The sequence below is a fragment of the Tursiops truncatus genome, chromosome 19 (genome assembly GCF_011762595.2).
Source record: "Tursiops truncatus isolate mTurTru1 chromosome 19, mTurTru1.mat.Y, whole genome shotgun sequence".
Classification (NCBI taxonomy): Eukaryota; Metazoa; Chordata; class Mammalia; order Artiodactyla; family Delphinidae; genus Tursiops; species Tursiops truncatus.
Window position 1 is genome coordinate 54,312,508 of NC_047052.1, and position 21,234 is coordinate 54,333,741.

At 50.0% G+C, this 21,234-nt stretch overlaps 1 protein-coding gene and 1 long non-coding RNA gene across 6 annotated transcripts; one reads left to right on the forward strand and one right to left on the reverse strand.

The window, feature by feature from the left end:
• Window positions 1-499: 499 nt before the first annotated feature.
• Window positions 500-16,528, reverse strand: LOC141277168 (uncharacterized). 3 transcript variants are annotated; one of them, XR_012328069.1, is made up of 4 exons: window positions 15,692-16,528; window positions 13,964-15,299; window positions 6,328-6,411; window positions 500-1,901 (listed from the first exon to the last, which is right to left on the reverse strand). It is a non-coding gene; the product is annotated as an uncharacterized lncRNA (long non-coding RNA). The 3 variants fall into 3 exon arrangements; XR_012328068.1 differs by lacking the exon at window positions 500-1,901 and adding an exon at window positions 1,921-4,693; XR_012328067.1 differs by lacking the exon at window positions 500-1,901 and having other exon boundaries at window positions 5,803-6,411; window positions 15,692-16,523.
• Window positions 13,617-21,018, forward strand: MYADM (myeloid associated differentiation marker). 3 transcript variants are annotated; one of them, XM_033845852.2, is made up of 3 exons: window positions 13,617-13,883; window positions 16,956-17,031; window positions 18,697-21,018. In XM_033845852.2, the coding sequence occupies exon 3, from the start codon at window positions 18,699-18,701 to the stop codon at window positions 19,659-19,661; it is 963 nt and encodes a 320-aa protein (XP_033701743.1). In that variant the 5' UTR covers window positions 13,617-13,883; window positions 16,956-17,031; window positions 18,697-18,698; the 3' UTR covers window positions 19,662-21,018. The 3 variants fall into 3 exon arrangements, with proteins under 3 accessions (XP_033701743.1, XP_033701745.1, XP_033701742.1); XM_033845854.2 differs by lacking the exon at window positions 13,617-13,883 and adding an exon at window positions 15,106-15,219; XM_033845851.2 differs by lacking the exon at window positions 13,617-13,883 and having other exon boundaries at window positions 16,819-17,031.
• Window positions 21,019-21,234: the final 216 nt, after the last annotated feature.

The following is a 21,234-nucleotide window of genomic DNA, read 5'->3' on the forward strand; positions in this document are numbered from 1 at the left end:
TGGCCTTCCTGCTGTTTCATAAACACACGGGTGGTGGTGGTGGGAGGGGTCCATCTCCCTCAAGGCATCTGCTCTTTCCTTTTTTTTTTTTGCTCTTTCCTTTTGTCTGGAATGTTCAGCCTTCCTTGGACTCTGGTTTCTCCTCATCCTTGAGCTCTCAGCTCAAATGTCACACCCTCCGAAGGCACTTCCACTCAGCCTGAAAGAGACCCCTCCATATCCTTTTTTTTTTTTTTTTTTTTTTTTTTCTCCATATCCTTTTATTGCCCTACGCAAAAAAAATCAAACTAGTGTGGGTGTTTGCTTACTCACTGTCTCCTTCAATGTGTGCGCAGAGCAGCGAGCATCTTTTAGGTCTTGTCCACTTGCCCTACCACTGCCTGGAAAGGAAGACAAACGCCCCTGTTCCACTTCCAGGCTGAATGTGCTTAACCCTCACCGTCCGCTAGAGGGCGACCTAACACGGGTGCGCTCCGCCCCCCACCCCGCCCCTCAACCCCGGCAGGGCCCAGCTCTGCAGACCGTCTTGAGTTGTTTATGTGTGTTTCTGGCTGGCCAACGCCTTTTAACTACAGATTTAGAAAGAGAGACCGCACGTGGTCAAAACTTGGGTTCAGCCCTAGATGACCTGAAACGACGTATTTTTACGGAAGCCTCCTGTGTTCTGAGGTCCCACAGGGCCTGCAGAGGTTACCTGGGCCAGGTGGCCGTCCTGGAGGTGACCCCAGCCTCCTAGGGTCACAGAACTCTCTGACACCCCACGATACGTATGGGATAAATCCCATGCCTGAGGGTCATGGACACGGGGTTAAATCAATCTTGGCCTTCAAGCCTTCAAACTGTGGTTGTCTGATCCCCACTATTTTTATCTGTGAAAGCGAACTGCGACATTTGTGGTGGGCTTCCTCCAGTCTCCTAGAAGCTCAGTAGAAAAAGGCATCTGTATTCATTTGTCATCATAAGGCTCCTTCCCTGGCAGATTATAAATAGCTCGTTAAAATGCATTCATCGTTATGTGGTTTGACTTGGTAATATATTTACCATGGTAGAGGATTCAGAATACACACCAAAAAGGGTAGACAGTGTTCCAGTTGCCCAGTCCTCCTTCCCCTCTGGTCTGAACCCATTTCTTTTGTATCTTCCCAGAACCTCCCATGGCATGTTTTACATCATATTAATGTGTATTACATATTTATAATAATTACCATGGAGCCATTGTTCTAAGTATTTTCCGTGCCTCATATAATCTATATATAGATATAATTTTAAGTAAGTAATATGTTAATGTGTTTAAAATTTATACACACACAGGAAAAAGTTTCAGTTCCACACCTACACCCTACATCTCGGGTGGTTTTGTTTGTGCAAACACAATAAAATAGGAATACCTATTCTTATTTTTATATTTTCTCACACAGAAGGTTAAATCCTCATACATGGTTCTGTATCTTTGCCTTTTTTACTTAAGACTGTATCCTGGGAAATTCTCCATTTAGGTAAACTAGAGCTTCCTAATTCTTTTTTTTTAGATACGCATATTGTCACATTATCTGGAGGTACCATAGTTTATTTATCCAGTCCTTTATAGATGGAGACTTGATTTATTTCCATCTGATAAGTACATTTAGCAGGGGAGTTTTACAAATCAAATAGATTTCCTTCCTTCCTCATCCCCCCTCCCTCCTACCAAATGCAGCCTACGTCTTCAAAACAGAAGACTTCAGTCTATTTTGCTTAAGATATCACGATGAAAGTCACCATCTGTTAATCCAATCTGCATCAGGAGGAGAAAGAAAATCGTCTCATGGGCGTGAAACCTCCTCTCAGGCCGCAGGGAGGGGAATTCCTGAGGGTCTCCTGCAGTGGTTCTGGTTTGCAAATGACAGGCCTTGCTTCCGGATCTAAGAAGCCAAGGAGGAATTTAACGGAAGGGCACTGAACTAAGAAAATCAGAGAGTGCATGGATGGGAAGGCTGGACATTGTAAGTTGGCAGGAAGCCAAGAATAGACAGCAGAGAGAATGTTCTTAAGTCCCACCCAGCCCACTGGTCACTCCCTCCACTCAACACCAAACCAGTGATTCCTTCGCCCCTTCAGTTGTGTTCTTAATTTCCAACGTCCTTGCCTCTTTCCTCCCTAATTCAAAGCCCCAGGAGGAAGCATTTGGTTGCCTACTCCATACCTTCCAGAGAGTGGGAAGTGCTCCCTTAGTTTTGCTAATAAATCAGACAATAGTGGGACTTCCCTGGAGGTCCAGTGGTTAAGACTCCGCTCTTCTGAGGCAGGGGGTGCGGGTTCGATCCCTGGTCTGGGAACTAAGATCCCACATGTCCCGCAGCCAAAAAAAAAAAAAAAAAAAAATCAGACAACAACCCCCACCAGTGTGCTTACAGTGGGGAATTACCCCCCTGCAAATAAGCTGAGGGTTTAAATGCTGGAAAGTCCCCAAAACACCAGACCTGGACTATAGTGTTTATATATGCTGTAGTCTGCAGAGGGCACATTCTGACAAGTAGCAGCTATAAAATTTATTCCAAATAATTTTTTTTTTTTTTTTTTTTTGCGGTACGCGGGCCTCCCACTGTTGTGGCCTCTCCCGTTGCGGAGCACAGGCTCCGGACGCGCAGGCTCAGCGGCTATGGCTCACGGGCCCAGCCGCTCCGCGGCATGTGGGATCTTCCCGGACCGGGGCACAAACCCGTGTCCCCTGCATCGGCAGGCGGACTCTCAACCACTGCGCCACCAGGGAAGCCCCCCAATTTTTTTTTTAAATTAAATTTTGTCAAATACTCTTCTAGCACATATGGGATAGTCACATGATTTTTTTTCTACTTGGCTCTGTTCATAGCATAAATCTCATTAAAGGTGTCTGAATATTAGCCATCCTCCCATTCCTAAAATAAACCCCACTTAGTCACAAAGTATTATTTTTTAAAATACTGCTGGAATCTGTATGCTACTACAGGCTGGCACACTCTGAAAAACTGAGGGTTCCATTCTGAGCAAAAGGAATTAACACATTTTAATCCAATATGATGACCTCCTTGAATGCTTGAAATGTGGCCAGTGAGACTAAGGAACTGAATTTTATTTATTTATTTTTAAAATAGATTTATTTTTATTTTTTTAAATATTTTATTTTTATTTATTTATTTTTGGCTGCATTGAGTCTTCGTTGCTGCGCGCGGGCTTTCTCTAGTTGCGGCGAGCGGGGGCTACTGTTTGTTGTGGTGCGCGGGCTTCTCAGTGCGGTGGCTCTCTTGTTGCAAAGCACGGGCTCTAGGTGCGCGGATTTCAGTAGTTGCGGCACGTGGGCTCAATAGTTGTGGCTCGTGGGTACTAGAGCACAGCCTCAGTAGTTGTGGCGCACGGGCTTGGCTGCTCACGGGATGTGGGATATTCCCGGACCAGGGCTCGAACCTGTGTCCCCTGCATTGGCAGGATTCTTAACCACTGCACCACCAGGGACGTCCTGGAACTGAATTTTAAATTTTATTTAAGTTTAACTAATTTGTCTAAGAGTGGATACTCGGTTTAGTTAGTACCTTTTAAGTGTGTTTGGACAACTTGGCCGTGTGAATTCACCTTTTCAACTGTACATTTTATGAATTTTACGAACAGCTGCCACATTTCCCTTGAAACCTTAGCATCCGGATTGGGATGTACTCTAAGTACAAAATACCAGGACTTCCCTGGTGGTCCAGTGGTTGAGATTCCGAGCTTCCACTGCAGGGGTCACAGGAAACTAAGATCCCACATGCTGCTCGGCGTGGCCAAAAAAAAAAAAAGCACAAAATACCCACTGAATTTTAAAGAGAGTACAGGCCATCACCATCATCATGGCCAACAAGTAGGTCTCATCGAGAAATTTTTTCCAAAAAAATCATGTAACACATATCAATAATTTGGGTTAAATATAATATGTGATTAAAGTTTACTTCGCCTGTCTCTTTATATTTTTAAATGTGGCTACTAGAGATGTGGACAGCGCTGCCCTAAGGGGCACAGAAATCCATTCATCCTTTTGGTGCTTGGTGGTCTAAGAACCAGAGACGCCCAATCAGAGGAAGAGGGTTGCTTAGATACGGAAGATTCTAGAGATGTGCTTCTGAGGATGGGTTTTTTGAGGCACAGAGAACATAAGGAACTGAATCACTCTGAGGATTCCTTTTGTTCAGTCCAGCAAGCGTGGACCTGGCAAAAGTCCATCCCAGTGATATTTGGATAATTCCATTAACCAGTCTCAAACATTCTAAAAAAAAACTTAAAAAGAGGTTCAGGGTATTAAGAATCTTCTGTTTTCCTCTCCCTTTCCATTCTGATCTTTCCAGTCTGTTCCAAGGCTCTATCTGTCTAGCGTTGTGCCGGTACCAAGTCATTCAATTACTTGGCTTCATAAAGAAGTCTTTTTTTTTTTTTTTTTGGCTGCATTGGGTCTTCGTTGCTGCTCGCAGGCTTTCTCTAGTTGCAGCAAGCGGGGCCTACTCTTCCTTGTGGTGCGCGGGCTTATTGCAGTGGCTTCTCTTGCTGCGGAGCATGGGCTCTAGGTACGGGGGCTTCAGTAGTTGTGGCATGGGGGCTCAGTAGTTGTGACTTGCGGGCTCTAGAGCGCGGCTCAGTAGTTGTGGCGCAGGGGTTTAGTTGCTCTGCGGCGTGTGGGATCTTCCCAGACCAGGGCTCGAATCCGTGTCCCCTGCATGGCAGACAAATTCTTAACCACTGCGCCACCAGGGAAATCCCCATGAGTAAGTCTTGAAACCAAATAGCCTAAGTCTTTCAGCTTCCTTATTCTACTTCGAGATTGGCCAGGTTCCTCTTTCTTTTAACTTTTGTGTTAAGAAACACATAACATAAAATTTACCATTTTAACCATTTTTGAGCATACAATTCAGTGGTATTAAGTACCTTCGCACGGTGGTGCAACCATCCCCACTATACACGTCCAGAACTTTTTCATCATCACAGACTAAAACTCTGGATCTCTTAAATACTAACTCCCATTCCCCCTGCCCCCAGCCCTGTGTAAATACTATTCTACTTTCTGTCTCTATGAATTTGACTACTCTAGGTAGCTCATGTAAGTGGCATCCTACCATATTTATCCTTATGCGTCTGGCTGATTTTACTAAGCATAATGTTTTCAAGGTTCGTCCATGCTGCAGCATGTATCGGAATTTCATTCCTTTGGGGAAATGTATTACCCAGCAACATGTGACTAAAAAGAGATGTATAGAAGTTGATGAATTTGAAAGAAAATATAGGGGACTTCCCCGGTGGTCCAGTGGTTAAGACTCTGTGCTTGCAATGCAGGGGGCAGGGGTTCGATCCCTGGTTGGGGAACTAAGATCCCGCATGCCACGTAGCATGGCCAAAAAAAAAAAAGAGAGAAAGAATATAGGAGGTGATGGGACTTGGTGATAGACTGGATGTGGGAGGGTATGAGAAATGACAGTATCGATGACAAGTCTTAGAATTCTGGCTTATGCAACAGGATGGCAGGTAGTGACATTTACTGGTGATACACACAGTGCACTGGAGGAAAGATCCCCTGTTAATTTTGGATGTATGGAGTTTGGACCTTTGTGACATCCAAGTGGAGACTCAGTAAGCACCGGGATATGCATGTCTGGAGCTCAGAGGAGTAATCTGAGTTGCTGTATATGCCTGTGACTCATAGCAGAGGTTTCAGAGGTTACCAGTAGTTTCCCCCAGTTTCTTCCCTCTGTAATAGAAGATTTTTCTGGGTATCTGTTTCCCGAACTGAAGACTGTATTTCCTTTTTTTAAAACATTTTTTATTTTATATTAGAGTATAGTTGATTAACAATGTTGTGTTAGTTTCAGGTGTACAACAGAGTGATTCAGTTATACATATACATGTATCTATTCTTTTTCAAATCCTTTCCCATTTAGGTTGTTACAGAATATTTAGCAAAGTTCCCTGTGCTATACAGTAGGTCCTTGTTGGTTATTCATTTTAAATATAGCAGTGTTTAAAAAAAAAAAAAAGACTGTATTTCCCGGTCTCCCTTACAGCTCTGTGTGGCCATGCAACTAAGTTCTGAACAGTAAGATACACAAGGAATATGTGTAGGATCACACACTTAAAAGGGAAGAAGCGTGCCAACCCCTTCCCCTGTCCTCTTCCTGTGGCTGCAATGACAATATAGTGGTTTGATCTGGGTCATATGCTAGAGCCCAAATGCAAGCCCTTGTCAAAGGTGACAACACAACAACAGAGAATGACTCCTTGAGACCATGGAGGTATCATATCAACCTTGGATTGCCAACTCTCGGATTGCTACAAGAAAGAAAAATATACCATTACCTTTTCTAGACCTGCATTGTCCAATATGGTAGCCATGAGCCATGTGTGGCCATTGAGCATTTGAAATGCAGCTGGTATCACACCCTGAAATGATAATATTTTGATATATTGGATTAAAATAAGGTACGTTGTTAAAACTAGCTCACTTGTTTTACTTCTTTTTTTTTTTGCGGTATGCAGGCCTCTCCCTGTTGTAGCCTCTCCCATTGCAGAGCACAGGCTCCGGCCGTGCAGGCTCAGCGGCCATGGCTCACGGGCCCAGCCGCTCCACGGCATGTGGGATCTTCCCGGACCAGGGCACGAACCCGTGTCCCCTGCATCGGCAGGCGGACTCTCAACCACTGCGCCACCAGGGGAGCCCTTTTTTTTTTGTTTGTTTTACTTCTTTTTAATATGGCTATTAGAAAATTTTAAATTGCTCATGTGGCTCACATTATTTTTCTATTGGTCAGCGCTGGTTTAGACCGGTGATATTTTGCCTTTGTTATAGCAGCTGAATGAGCATCTTCTCTAGTACATGGGTCATTTACTCATCAGGGCTCCCTGAAGCCAAGGGTGTATGGAATCCCCTAGCGAGAGTATGTCGTGAGAAGTATAGAAGTCCGGGAAAGAGCCTTGAGGAGCTCTAGTATTTAAAGGAACATGAGCTTGGGGGCTGCCCTGGTGATGCAGTGGTTGGGAGTCCGCCTACCGATGCAGGGGACACGGGTTCGTGCCCCGGTCCGGGAAGATCCCACATGCCGCGGAGCGGCTGGGCCCGTGAGCCACGGCCGCTGAGCCTGCGCGTGAGCCATGGCCGCTGAGCCTGCGCGTCCGGAGCCTGTGCTCCGCGGCGGGAAAGGCCACAACAGTGAGAGGCCCACGTACCGAGAGAAAAAAAAAAAAAAGGAACATGAGCTTGTAAAGGAAGCCCAAAGAAGCAAAAGGAAAGCCAGGAGGATGACATGCCGTACAATCCTAGAGGACAGTTTCAAGTTAGAAGGAGGGACTAACAGCATCAGTTACTTGCAAGGTCAAAAGGTTAAGAACTAAAAAATAGGGACTTCCCTGGTGGTCCAGTGGTTAAGAACCTTCCTTCCAATATATCTATTTTATATATATAAGGTATACACACACACACACACACACACACACACACACACACACACAATGGAATACTACTCAGCCATAAAAAAGAAGGAAATTTTGCCATTTGCAAAAACATGGATGGACTTGGAGGGCATTATCCTAAGTGAAATAGGTCAGACAGAGAAAGACAAATACTGTATGATATCACTTATATGCGGAATGTAAAAAATACAACAAACTAGTTAATATAGCAACAACAACAAAAAAGAAACAGACTCACAGATATAGAGAACAAACTAGTGGTTACCAGTGGGGAGTGTGTGTGTGGGGGCAGTATAGGGGTAGGAGATTAAGAGGTACAAGCTGTTATGTATAAAATAAGCTACAAGAATATATTGCACAGCACAGGGAATATAGCCAATATTCTATAATAACTATAAACGGAGTATAACCTTTAAAAATTATGAATCACCATATTGTACACCTGTAACTTATATAATATTGTACATCAACTATACTACAATTTTAAAAAAGGAAAAAAATGCAAAAAAATAAAGACAAGAAGAAGGATTAGCATAAAAACGTCGCTATTGTTCAAGAACAGCCCTGGAAATATAGTCACATTTGGGCTTCAGTATAAGGAAGTTGAGGGGCTTACCAGTGAACAGCTTCTGTTACCTCTCTAAATAAAGAAGTAGGTCATAGGCTGAGAATGGGGGCTGAGGGCAGAGGTCGAAGAGCATAAAAATAGTGTGCTTGTCACTATGGGAATGAGAATGAGTTTACCAGATGATTGCAGTGAGATTGTGGGCAGTACTGAGGACACATTTGAGTTTGGGCACCCTGTCTCTATGCCTTGTAATATGACTTTCTCCAGTAATGCTTAATCGCTTAAGGGCAAGCACAGGAGGAAAAACAAAACAAAACAAAACAAAACAAAAAACGCTGATAGATGTGCTTTTTCTTTTTTAAATTTTTTCTTTTTAAATTTATTTTTATTTATTTATTTATTTATTTTTGGCGGTATGCGGGCCTCTCACTGCCGTGGCCTCTCCCATTGCGGAGCTCAGGCTCCGGATGCGCAGGCTCAGCGGCCATGGCTCACGGGCCCAGCCGCTCTGCGGCATGTGGGATCTTCCCGGACCGGGGCACGAACCCGTGTTCCCCGCATCGGCAGGTGCACTCTCAACCACTGCGCCACCAGGGAAGCCCGAATTTTTTCTTTTTTTAAACTTTTTATTTTATATTGGAGTATAGTTGATTTACAATGTTGTGTTAGTTTCAGGTGTAAGCAAAGTGATTTAGTTTTACATATGCATATATCTATTCTTTTTTCAGATTCTTTCCCCATATAGGTTATTACAGAATATTGAGTAGAGTTCCCTGTGCTGTACAGTAGGTCCTTGTTGATGATCTATTTTATATATAGTAGTGTGTATATGTCAATCCCAAACTCCTAATTTATCCCTACCCCCTTTCCCATATGGTAACCATACGTTTGTTTTCGAAGTCTGTCAGTCTGTTTCTGTTTTGTAAATAAGTTAATTTGTTACCATTTTTAGACTCCACATATAAGTGATATCACGTGATATTTGTCTTTATCTGTCTGCCTTACTTCATTAGTATGATCATCTCTAGGTCCATCCATGTTGCTGTAAATGGCATTATTTCATTCTTTTTCGTGGCTAACAGTCCATTGTATATATGTGCCACATCTTCTTTACCCATTCATCTGTCGATTGGACATTGAGGTTGTTTCCACTTCTTGGCTACTGTGAATAATGCTGCAATGAACATTCCAATGCATGTATCTTTTCAAATTATGGTTTTCTCAGGATGAATGCCCAGGAGTGGGATTGCTGCATCATGTGGTAGTTCTATTTAGTTTTTTAAGGAACCTCCACACTGTTCTCCATAGTGGGTGTACAAATTTACATTCCAAACAACAGTGTAGGAAGGTTCCCTTCTCTCCACACCCGCTCCAGCATTTATTGTTTGTAGACTTTTTTATGACGGCCATTCTGACCTGTGTGAGGTGATCCCTCATCGTACTTTTGATTTGCATTTCTCTAATAATTAGCGATGTTGAGCAACTTTTCACATGCTTTTTGGCCATCTGTATGTATTCTTTGGAGAAATGTCTATTTAGATCATCTATAGATGGGCTTTTTCTTTTCAACGACTGGGGTGATACAAAGACAGAAGGGCAGAGGAGTGTTAGATATCCTAACATGAAAAGAGGGTCACTGAAATGATGGACTGTGGAATCATATCTGAAGAAAGAGGAAAGCAAAGAAAAGAGAGGGCTGATGGACTGGGGGTACCTATCAAGTTAAGAAAAGGTCGTAAGTGGCCATTGCTGAGAAAGTAAGATGGAAGGAGAAATGGTTGATGTCTGAGAGGCGTGCAGAACTGAGTGGATAGGTGACTGCTATGGTGTGGAGGGTAATGTTCACGTGGCAGGCCTTCTAAGTCAGTGCTTCCCAGCATTTTCACATCGTGGGGCAAATAAAAACATGATAATATTTTTTGTAGCTCATGGAGATGAACAGATGAGTCTGGCAACAGCCAGAGGCAACCAGGCCACTCGGAGGGCTGGGGGAAAACAATATGACCTGTTCATGGCATATCTGGTGGGATGCTCTCTATAGAATTTCAGGAAACCATGTGGAAAATGAGGGCAAATGACCAGGAGGTCCATAGATAACAAAAAGGTGTTATGGCCAGAGAACGGATTAGGGGGAGACATCCACTTCAATACAGGCAAGGAAAGAAATAATACAGACAGTCCCCCGCTTATGACGGTTTGACGTACAATTGTTTGATCTTACAATGGTGCAAAAACGACTTGCGTACAGTAGGAACTGTACTTCAGGTTTTGAATTTTGATCTTTTCCCAGGCTAGAGATATGCTGTATGATGCGGTTCCAGAATCACCAAATTCTCCTGTAAAAGCAACTTGTGCTTTCAGTACCCCATAGATGCCGTTCTGGTCAATTGCACGGGTGACATCATACTGATAAGACCTTGAAAGCAGGAAAGAGCAGATAGATACACTGTATGTATTAATAAAACACACACACACACATGCCAGAGCATGGAAGACAAACACCATAAAAATTGGGAAGCCTATCACTCAGGGACATTCCTGAGAATCCAATAGTCTGAGGACAGTGGGAATATCCCCTCCAAATAAAGGAGTTCTTACATGTTGAACCCTTTGCCACTACCAAATGGGATAAAATCTCCATTACAGCAGATATTCCTTAGCCTGTTTTGTTCTCGCATAGGAGACACTCATAAATATATTTGTTGATAAATGCATGAAATTTTCCACTGGACCCAGAGTAAGGAAAGATCTGTGTGTTACAATGACATAAGATCTGTACATTGGGGCTTCCCTGGTGGCGCAGTGGTTAAGAATCTGCCTGCCAATGCAGGGGACACGGGTTCAAGCCCAGGTCTGGGAAGATCCCACATGCTGCGGAGCAGCTAAGCCCCTGTGCCACAACTATTGAGCCTGCGCTCTAGAGCCTGGGAGCCACAACTACTGAGCCCATGTGCCACAACTACTGAAGCCTGCGCACCTAGAGCCTGTGCTCCACAACAAGAGAAGCCACAGCAATGAGACGCCCAAGCACTGCAATGAAGAGTAGCCCCCGCTCGCCGCAACTAGAGAAAGCCTGTGCGCAGCAATGAAGACCCAATGCAGCCAAAAATAAATAAATAAAATAAATAAATTAAAAAAAAAAAGATCTGTATATTTGGTTTTTGTCCTCAGTTCCCTGCACCAAGTTCCTAAAACGCTTGTAATTTCCTGAGCGATAGGGGTGGGAGGGTTGTCTTTTGTTATTCATAATAAGCCCCCTTCAACCCTACCTGAGTTTATACTAATGAGATGACTCTTGATAGGCCCCTAGTTAGCTCTGGATGGGGGTTGGATGCACGAAGAACCAATCATGTGATTAGAGGATTGGAACTTGCAGCCCCACTCCCTGACCTGCAGAGAGGTTAGGGAGATTGAGCTTGTTCACTGATGGCCAGTGATTTAATCAACCATGCTTCCATAATGGAAATTCTGTAAACAGCCTGAACAACGGGATTCAGAGGGCTTCCAGCTTGGTAACTGCATCGCGGTGCTGGGAGGCGGTGAGCCCGGAGAGGGCATGGGAGCTTTGCATCCCTCCCCCATACCTTGCTCTGTGTCTCTCTTCTGTTTGGCTGTTCCCAAGTTGCATCCTTTATAACAAGTCAGTAGTACTAAGTAAAGGGCCTTCTTGAGTTCTGCGAGCCATTCTAGCAAATTATGGAACCCAGGGAGGGAGTCCTGGGAACCCCAGTTTTCTAGCCAGTTGAAAATGAAAATTTCATTCATTTATCAACAAATATATTTATGAATGTCTCCTATGTGAGAACAAAACAGGCTAAGGAATATCTGCTGTAATGGAGATTTTATCTCAGTTGGTAGTGGCAAAGGGTTCAACATGTAAGAACTCCTTTATTTGGAGGGGATATTCCCACTGTCCTCAGAAGTATGGGAGGCCTGGGACTTGTGGCTGGAGTTTGAAGTGGGGGTGGCCTTGTGGGACTGAGCCCTTAACCTGTGGGGTCTGATGATAACTCCAAGTGGTTAGTATACCCAGATTCAGAATTGAACTGAGGACTTCCCTGGTGGCACAGTGGTTAAGAATCCGCCTGCCAATGCAGGGGACACGGGTTCGAGCCCTGGTCTGGGAAGATCCCACATGCCGCAGAGTGACTAAGCCCGTGCGCCACAACTACCCAGCGCACACGCCTAGAGCCTGTGCTCCGCAATGAGAAGCCACCGCAATGAGTAGTCCCCCCACTCAGCAACGAACACCCAACGCAGCCAAAAATAAATAAATAAATTTATTAAAAAAAAAAGAATTGAATCATTGGACACTCATTTCGTTTCCAGAGTTAGAGAATTGGTGGTTGATGTGAAAACAAAAACAAAACAAAAAACCCAACACATACACACATTTGGTGTCAGAAATGTTGGGAGCAAAAACCAGTTCATAATCTGTACCCAGGTAAACTCTTCCCTCAAGACCCTCCATTACAGAGAGAGCTATTAAGACTTAAGTAGATCAGATGACTTCTGTGGCTCTCCGTCAGCTTCCCCAATCTCCCCAGTACCTGCTTAATGGGCTTTTGAACAAAGCAGCCATGGTGGGCTATGTATGGATTTGCTTCATCAAAGCTATGGAACTTTGTCACTGATGTCGGCCCACCTTGCTGCAAGCAGTGCTGGGCCCCCAGCGTGGTGCGGTTTCCTAGGGAGACCAGCCAAATACCTGGTCGCCCGAGGAGCACATTGGACCCTTTCCATCATGGATCGGACAATGACTTTTTCCTGCCTGGGTTGTAATTAACTCTGGGCTGTATTTGCTTTCCTTGCCTTCCTCGCTCCTGCCAATGGCAGCATCTGTGTACACGTTCAATGATCCTATTCACCGTCATGTTAACACACACAATATTGCTTCTGATCAAGGAACCCAGTTTATTAGGAAGTTAGGGGGCGGGGCCGTGTATTGATCGCCCGAAAGCAGCTACTCTCAGAGAACAGAGGCACGTCCTGTTTGAGACTGGGTTTCAGTGCCAGGTTGGAGACAGCATCTTTGGGGTTGGGTTGCTCTCCTGCAGGACGGGTAAGCACTCTGAACCAGTGGCACATACACGAGGCCAGATTACACAAGACCTGGGAACCCTACGGGGTCACAACTGATGACTCACTCTTTAAATGTTTGCTTCCTGTTCCTGCTACCCTGAACTCTGCTGTTTTGAAGTTTGAATGCCTTAAAGGGGGAACACTTCTACCGGAGAGCACAACTGCAGTAAACTGTGAGTGGTGATAGCCCCTTGACTATTTGGGGTATCTCAGGAGTGCCACTTCAGGGTCAAGCAAAGAGAGTGATTGATTTGGGCAAGAAGGGGGGCCTGACCCCCCGGGGGCGTCAAGGAGGTGTGTGAATAGAACCTGGGGTCGTCCTTGGAGAACCTCCAACGAATACCATGTCCTGACTCCTTCCACATCCTGATGCGGGGCTCATAGAGACCCCCCTCCCCTAAGCGGGGCACATAATGACAGAGAGGGTCTGTGTCTACCGCCTTTGCAGGGCACAAAAGTGGGCATACAGGCTCCACACCCCTCCCACCCCAACCATACCCCCCCCAACTTCTGCAGAGCACACAGCGTCCAGGTGCCCCCCCCCAGCCCCTCCCACCTCCGTAGGGCACGCAGCCGGGGACACAGAGCTCCCGCATCCCTTCGGACCCCTCCCTTCGCGACGCGAGAGTCTTCCACCCTGGGACTCGGCCTCAAAGCCTTCTCAGTAGTCGGCCTGGAAGACACCCAGCAGTAGCAACGCGGGCAGTTAACGGTCGCCGAGCCTCCGCGGCCGCCACGAGGCCCCGCCCAACGGCAGCCTAGAGCAAGGCCGCGCCGGGGACGACTGCAGAGCGCGGTGAGTGAGCCCGGCCAGCAGGGAGGGACCCAGGCGTCCCGGTCCCCGCCCCACCCCAGCCCCGGGCAGTGCCTCCCCACCTTCAGCTGCCGCTTGCTTCTTGGCTCGTCAATCCGTCTCAGGGCCCCAGAGCCGCCCCTAAAAAAGGACCCCCGTGCTCCGGGGCCCGGGCAGACCAGCCCCTTGGGCCCTCCCCTCTTGCAGGAACCAGGAATCTGGCACCCCCAGCCCCCAGTCTCGTCCTCATTAAGCTTCTGAGCCCCTCCCTCTTTTCAGGAGCCAGGATTGCAAGCCAAAAATATCTCGCCCTTACAGCCCCAAGAGGCCTGGCTAGCAACCACATCTGCTCCGAAAACCCAGGAGCCTGAGCCGCAATTGCTCTTTTGAGCCAAGATTCTGGGCCCGCGGCCTCGGAGTCCATGCCCCCAACTCCTATGGCCTCGATCTCAGAAGTCCTGCTACCAACAACCCCCCTCCCCTGCCCCCATCGACAGGGACATATGGGACCTAGGGGTCTGGCCCATCAGTCCCTTACACCGCGAATCCCAGTGTAAATGGGCATTAGGAGACCCATTCTGCTCTTCCCTCAAATTCCTTACTTACAGGAATCGAACCACTGTTCTTTTGGAGACCCAGGAGTCGGGGACCTCAGCCCAGAAACCCCCTAAAGCCTAGGGATCGGCACACCCTCAACTCTTTCCTATTTCAGGGACCCAGGAGACACAGACCCTAGCAAACAGACCCCATTAAATTGAGAGGCCCAGTCCCCCAACCCACCGCGACCTAGAAGTCCAAAATTTCGTCCATCCTGGAAGAGCAGGGCCAGAGCAGGGGAGGGAGGGGCCAGGAAGGGAGAGGGAGAACGGATTGAGGTGAGACTGGGGTGGGGACCTGAGCTGGGGGGCTCTGTCCTAAACAAAGTCTAAATAGACGGGTTGCCATGGCAACGGCCTTCCCCGGGCCTGCTCTGGAGACCTCCAGTGCTGTGTCGAGGAGGGCACCCCCAGGAGCATCCACTCCGCCAGCTGTTGTGTCTTCCTGTTTTGTCACCACGGAAACGGTGACCTCAGCCCTCCAGCCCTACCGCTGGCGGGGCGGGAGAGCTGCTGTGTATTTATCTCTGGGGATGTGGTCTTATCTTGGCCCCGCCCTCGGGGCGGGACTGGGATAGCCCTGGCAGGGGGTGTCCCTTACTCGGCTCCAGCCCAGAGCTCCGGCCCCGCCCCCAGCCCTGCCCGCGCTCACTCCCCGGCCCTCCAACCGCACCCAGACCGCAGACCCTCCTAGTCTGCAGCTGTCGCTTTTGCACCAGCCGCAGCCGCCACAGGCCCGTAAGGTGAGGCTGCAGGACCCCCCTAGAGTGGGAGCAGCGTCCAGGATTCTTGGGTGCAGAGGGATTCCAAATGTCTTCAGTCCCTAGAAAGATGGGCTGGGTCAGGACTCGGGTTCTGGAGAGGAGAGGGCTGGGGACATGAACTCATACGGGTCATACATCTGAAAAAGGAGGGGGGTTGGGGCCTGGACCCCTGGGTCTGAGGGAGGAGGGGCCGGGGGTCTGGACTCCTTGGTCTGAGGAGGGAGGGGCCGGGGGTCTGGATCCTGGGTCTGAGGGAGGAGGGGCTGGGGACCTGGACCCTTGGGTCTGAGGGAGGAGGGGCCGGGGGCCTGGATCCCTGGGTCTGATGGAGGAGGGGGCTGGGGACCTGGACCCCTGGGTCTGAGGGAGGAGGGGCCGGGGGCCTGGAGAAGCTTGGAACTGGGAGTCCTGGGTTTGAGAAAGGGAGTGGCTGGGGTTCAGAATTACTGACCTCCTCCCCATCCAGGGGGCAGAATCCGAACTTTAGACTCAAAAGGCCAGAGATGGAGCTTCAGCACCCGTGGTCCCAAAGTGAAGATGGAGCTGGGCCCCTTGGTGCTGACAGCACAGGGCGCGCTTCTGAGTTTGCGGAGTGATGGGGTGTGGTGTCTGGCGTGGAGGTGGGGAGAGGACTGGGCGTGGCAGCGAAATCCTCAGCTTCTCCACGAAGCCAAAGGGTGTTTTCCTCTCCCTCCTCGGGTCTCTGGCAGTTCTTTCCTGAGCTCTGACCTCAGGCGACGGCTGGGGGCTCTGAGAGTGGAGACGGACTCCTCCTCTCCGGGTGGTCCGTGCGCTAACTTACCTTCCAGGGGAGACTTAACTGACTGTGGCCCGCCCTCTGCCTCCTGGGCCTGTCCCACCTTCCTCCTAACGGGTCGGGGGAAGCGGGAGGTGGCCCGGGAGGTCCAGCTGTACCTGGGAGACCAGCCTTACGGGAGGTGCTGGGAGGTGTGGCCACTCTCTCTGGACTGGATTCTAACACTGTGCACAGTTTCCCGCCGCGGGGCGGGAGGCGTCCGCAAGGCGAACCCAGGGGTCCGGGTACACAGCCACTCCTCTCTTAGAGACGCTCTTGTGGGGGGGGGGGGTCCAGGCTCCCGGCCCACTTTATGGGGACCCAGAACTCACATTTTGAAGGACCCAGAAATTCGAACGTGCAGGCTTCTCCTCCTGCGACCCGGCGCCCGGGCTCTGCCCCCCTTCCCCCGCCGGAATCCGCGAGCAGGGCGGGGGTCCCAGCACCGCCTCCCGGCCCCCGCCACATTCCAAATGGCTGGGCTGACTTGAATCCCTTATAAGGACGGAGACGCGGCGCCGCCCGGGCCGCCCGCCCCCTCAGCCACCGCCCAGGGCCCTCCGGCCGCCAGCCCCGCGGCTTTCCTGGCGGGGGCAGGGTTACGATCATACACGCCCACGCCGGCCCGCGGGGCGTGCACTTTGGCTAGGTTCCCTCCACTCCCGTCCTCGCAGTTTGCGGAAAGAGGAGGAAAGAAGGGGCGGGGCGGGGCTTCCCCGAGGTCACCATCCCCGACCTCTTAGGGGCTCCGGGCCAAATCCCCGCCCTGGCTGGGAGGCGCGCCCAGGGTCTGCGGAGCCTCACCGCGCGTTCTGGGCGAGCCCCGGGCAGTAGGCCGGCTGGTCGCCTGGGTCCCGGGAGGGTGGAGCCGGGTCTGAGCGGACGCTGACGTTGTTTCTCCCTCCTGTCCTCTGACTAGCCTTTTCCAGGTGTCTGACTTAATCCGCCTCCAGAGCCGGATCTTCCTCTGGTGGGGTCCTCAGCAAAGACCGCTGGTGAGTGGGCTGGGGGCTCTGACTCTTGGGTCTGAGGAGGGAGAGGTTCTGATGTCTGGACTCCTGGGTCTGAGGGAGAGGGACCTGAGGCCTGAGCTGCTCTGTGAGAGGAAGGAGCGGGCTGAGGGCCCTGAACATTGGGTTCTGAGATAAGAGTTGGGGAGTGCAGTGCTCCTGGGTCTTAAGGAGGAGGGGCTGGGAACTTGGACTCCTGGATCCTGAGACCTGGGACCTTGCGTCCCAAAGGGAGGGGCCCAGACACCTGTGGATATGAGGAAGAAGTATGTTCAGCAGCTGTGGCCTCCTGTGTCCCCAGGAAGCTATTGTACAGGGACAGCTGGGCTAAAGGCTGTGACACTGCCCTCCTGACACTGGAAGGAGGGTGTTGCATTGTCTCGGGGCTGAGAGAGGCCTCCTGAGATTTTTAGAGGTGGCAACCAAGAGATTAGCTGTTTTAGGGCCTGAGGGAGGACCTGGACACCTGGTCAGGAATTGAGGCCAGGCCTTCATTCCTGAGGGTGTTTAGGACAAGGACATCAAAGTCAAAGGTTCTAAAGGGATAGAAGAAAGAAGTTGATTTCCCTGAGTCTGGTGTGCTCACGGCTGAGGGCCCAGAGCCCTGGGGTCTGAAGCTGTATTTCTGAATGAGGGAGAACGAGAGATTTCAGTGGCACTGGGCCAGCTGAGAGAATCTGGGGAGCTGAGTTTCCCAGAAGTTGGGGAACTAGGGGGCTGGACCTCATGTTGGGGAAGGGGGAGAGGCTCCCTTTGGGTTGAAGTACTCCAGACCGAAATCCATTTGGCCATGGCAGGGGTGCTGCCGAGATTGGTAAGACCCAGTTCCAGAAGGGAGAGAGGGCTCTTGTCTTCCAGGAGCTGGGGCCAGCCTCCTGCTTAGTGAGAGGAGACAGGCTGGAAGGACGGAAGCTCTGATCAGATGTGGGTCCCTGAGAAGGTTTCCATGTAGAGGCTGGACTCCTGAATGTCTGGAGGCTGGCAATGTTTAGGACCCTTAGGTGAAAGAGAGGCTGGGCTGCAGCGTCCTGGGTACCCAAAGGGAGGAAGTGCAGAGATGGAGTTTCTGAGAGGTCACAGAAGACAGGGCCTCTTCTGCTGCTGCTGCTGTTTTTTTTTTTTTTTAATGTTTATTTATTTATTTGGCTGCGCTGGGTTTTAGTTGCGTCACGCGGGCTCTAGTTCCCTGACCAGGGATCAAACCTGGGCCCCCTGCATTGGGAGCTCTGAGTCTTAACCACTGGACTGCCAGGGAAGTCCCTAGAGCAGAATCTTGAGTGGTTGGGTTGCTGAGTCCCTGAGGGACGGAGGGCAGCTTTGTGTGTTTGGAGTGGGAAGAAAGATACGTGGTTTCACAGGAGTTGGCTTTTGGGGAGAGGAAAGGAGGGTCCTGGGAAGAAAAGAGATAGGGGACTACACTCCTCAGCTCTGACATGAGGCTGGAGGGAGGAGGAGGCTAGCACCGGGCGACCACCTCGTCCCTGGAGGGCTGGGACTGGCCCAGTATGAAAACTCACATCCTGGGTACGCCTCAGCTAGAGTCGAGATTACGTTGTCCACACGCCCCCTCACTCCAGGGAGGCAAGTGCTGGGGGCCTGGATCCTCCAGTTTGGAACCTTCTTAGGACACCTTCTTTCCCCTCCACCCAGCCATGCCGGTGACGGTGACCCGCACCACCATCACGACCACGTCGTCCTCGGGCCCGGGCTTCCCGACCACCGTGGGGTCCCCTCGGGCACTGACCCAGCCCCTGGGCCTCCTCCGCCTGCTGCAGCTGATCTCCACCTGCGTGGCCTTCTCGCTGGTGGCCAGTGTGGGCGCTTGGACGGGCGCCATGGGTAACTGGTCCATGTTTACCTGGTGCTTCTGCTTCGCCGTGACCCTGATCATCCTCATCGTTGAGTTAGGCGGGCTCCAGGCCCGCTTCCCCCTGTCCTGGCGCAACTTTCCCATCACCTACGCTTGCTACGCCGCCCTCTTCTGCCTCTCGGCCTCCATCATCTACCCTACCACATACGTCCAGTTTTTGTCTCACGGCCGCTCCCGGGACCACGCCATTGCCGCCACCACCTTCTCCTGCATCGCTTGCGTGGCTTATGCCACCGAAGTGGCCTGGACCCGGGCACGGCCCGGCGAGATCACTGGCTACATGGCCACCGTGCCAGGCCTGCTCAAGGTGCTGGAGACCTTCGTGGCCTGCGTCATCTTCGCCTTCATCAGCAACCCCTACCTGTACCAGCACCAGCCGGCCCTAGAGTGGTGCGTGGCCGTGTACTCCATCTGCTTCATCCTGGCGGCCGTGGCCATCCTGCTGAACCTGGGCGACTGCACCAACATGCTGCCCATCCCCTTCCCCAGTTTCCTGTCCGGGCTGGCCCTGCTCTCCGTCCTCTTCTACGCCACGGCTCTGATCATCTGGCCGCTCTACCAGTTCAACGAGAAGTACCACGGCCAGCCCTGGCGGTCCATGGATGTGAGCTGCAGCAACAGGCACACCTACTACGTGTGCTCCTGGGACCGCCGACTGGCTGTGGCCATCTTGACAGCCATCAACCTGCTGGCTTACGTGGCCGACCTGGTGTACTCGGCCCGCCTGGTTTTTGTCAGGGCCTGAGGCTCTGCCCTGGAGGGGCTACCGATTCCCTCTTCTCAGTGGAGGTTCTTTACCAAGTTCTGAGGCCCTCTGAGGTCCTCTTCCCGGCTCCCCTCTCTCCTGCGTTTCTCATACCCTTCCCAGCTCACCCTCCTCTCTTTTCTGTTTCTTTCACTCCTTCTGCTCTGTCTCCCTTCTGTTCTGTTTGGTTACCACATCCTGTTTGGCTTCCTTCTCTTTCTGCTCTCTTTTCTACACGTTCTGCTTTGGGGCTTTTTTCTGGTCATCCTGTTTGTTTTCTCAACTGCCTGTTGTCTGACCAGCTCTTCCCACTTTCCTTCTGATCAATCAGGAGCCCTGAGACTTCGTCCTTCTCTGCCCCACAGCCCACTGCCACCTCCAAAGGTGCTGAGCCCCACATCACACACCCCTTTTGCAGCTGTTCATACCCTGGGCCTCCAGAGGGGCCTCATTGCCAAAGCATGCCTGCCCACCCTGGCTGTGCCTTAGTTGGTGTGTATGTGTGTGTGTCTGGGGGTGGGGGTGGGTAGCTAGGGATCGGGCCCCCTTTCTCCCAGTGGAGGCGGGGTGTACAGTGTACCTCCCCTTTAAGTTAAAAGAAAGAAAAAAACTCTGGAGGTCAATAATTTCTAGTGGGCGGGAGGCTTAAAACATAGACCCTCGGTCCCTAGATCCCGCCTGGTGCTCAGCCTCGCCTGAGATCGGCTCCAGAATTTTTGCCAGGCTTACTAAAAACCCACTGCCTAGAGGCCATCTTAAAGGAAGCAAGGGGTGTATGACTTCCATCCCAACTACTCCCTGGGGTATCAAAACACTGGCAAAAAAACTGCATTGTCTTGAAGACAACTGTCTGAAGCATTTGTAAGGGCCAGTGATGTGGCCCTCCAGCCTCAGTGTCAAAAACTGCATCTCCTGCCTTTGCAGGGAGGAGAACAAAATGGCCACTGCCAGCCTTAAAGGTGAGGTTAGCCTGTTTTTTTTTTTCTGGTCACGAGAGCAACAATCACTGGGTGGCCCTTTTCTTAAAAGGGAAGTTTCTTTTGAAAACAATTTTGGCGGGGTGGGAATTGCTACTGTGCCACAGTCAAAGGAAGTGCATTGCTTGAGTGTGTGGTGTACACACACGTGTGTTTGTGCGTGCTAGTTGCTTTCTGCTGCTGCTTCCTGCTGCTCTGGGACTCACATGCGTAACATGATCTATATAAATGTATAAATATATATTTTATTTTTTTTAAATTCCCTGGAGCTTCTGGTTCCCATCAGCCCCTGCTGTCAGTCATAGAGAGAAGCCTTGTCCCTTCTCCCACATCCATTATATTCTCTTTTTTAAAACCCCAATATAAAGATAAAAGAATGACTTGTGCTTGCTTTATTCATGGGGAGGGCTCCAAGAGAGAGGGCCAGGCCGAGGTTGCTGGGTCTGGTAGGAGAACGGGGCTGGGGTCAAGACAGCTTTGGCCCCATCAGAAAAAAACTGAGTCTGGATCTTACACATTACTCTCTCTCAAATGAGGAGAGCTAGTTAGGATAGAAATGAACAAGACTTCTCCCTCCTTGGAGTCCCACGAGCACC

Coding starts and splice junctions, on each gene's coding strand:
- MYADM (XM_033845852.2), top strand. CDS start 18,699: ATGCCGGTGACGGTGACCCGCACCACCATCACGACCACGTCGTCCTCG.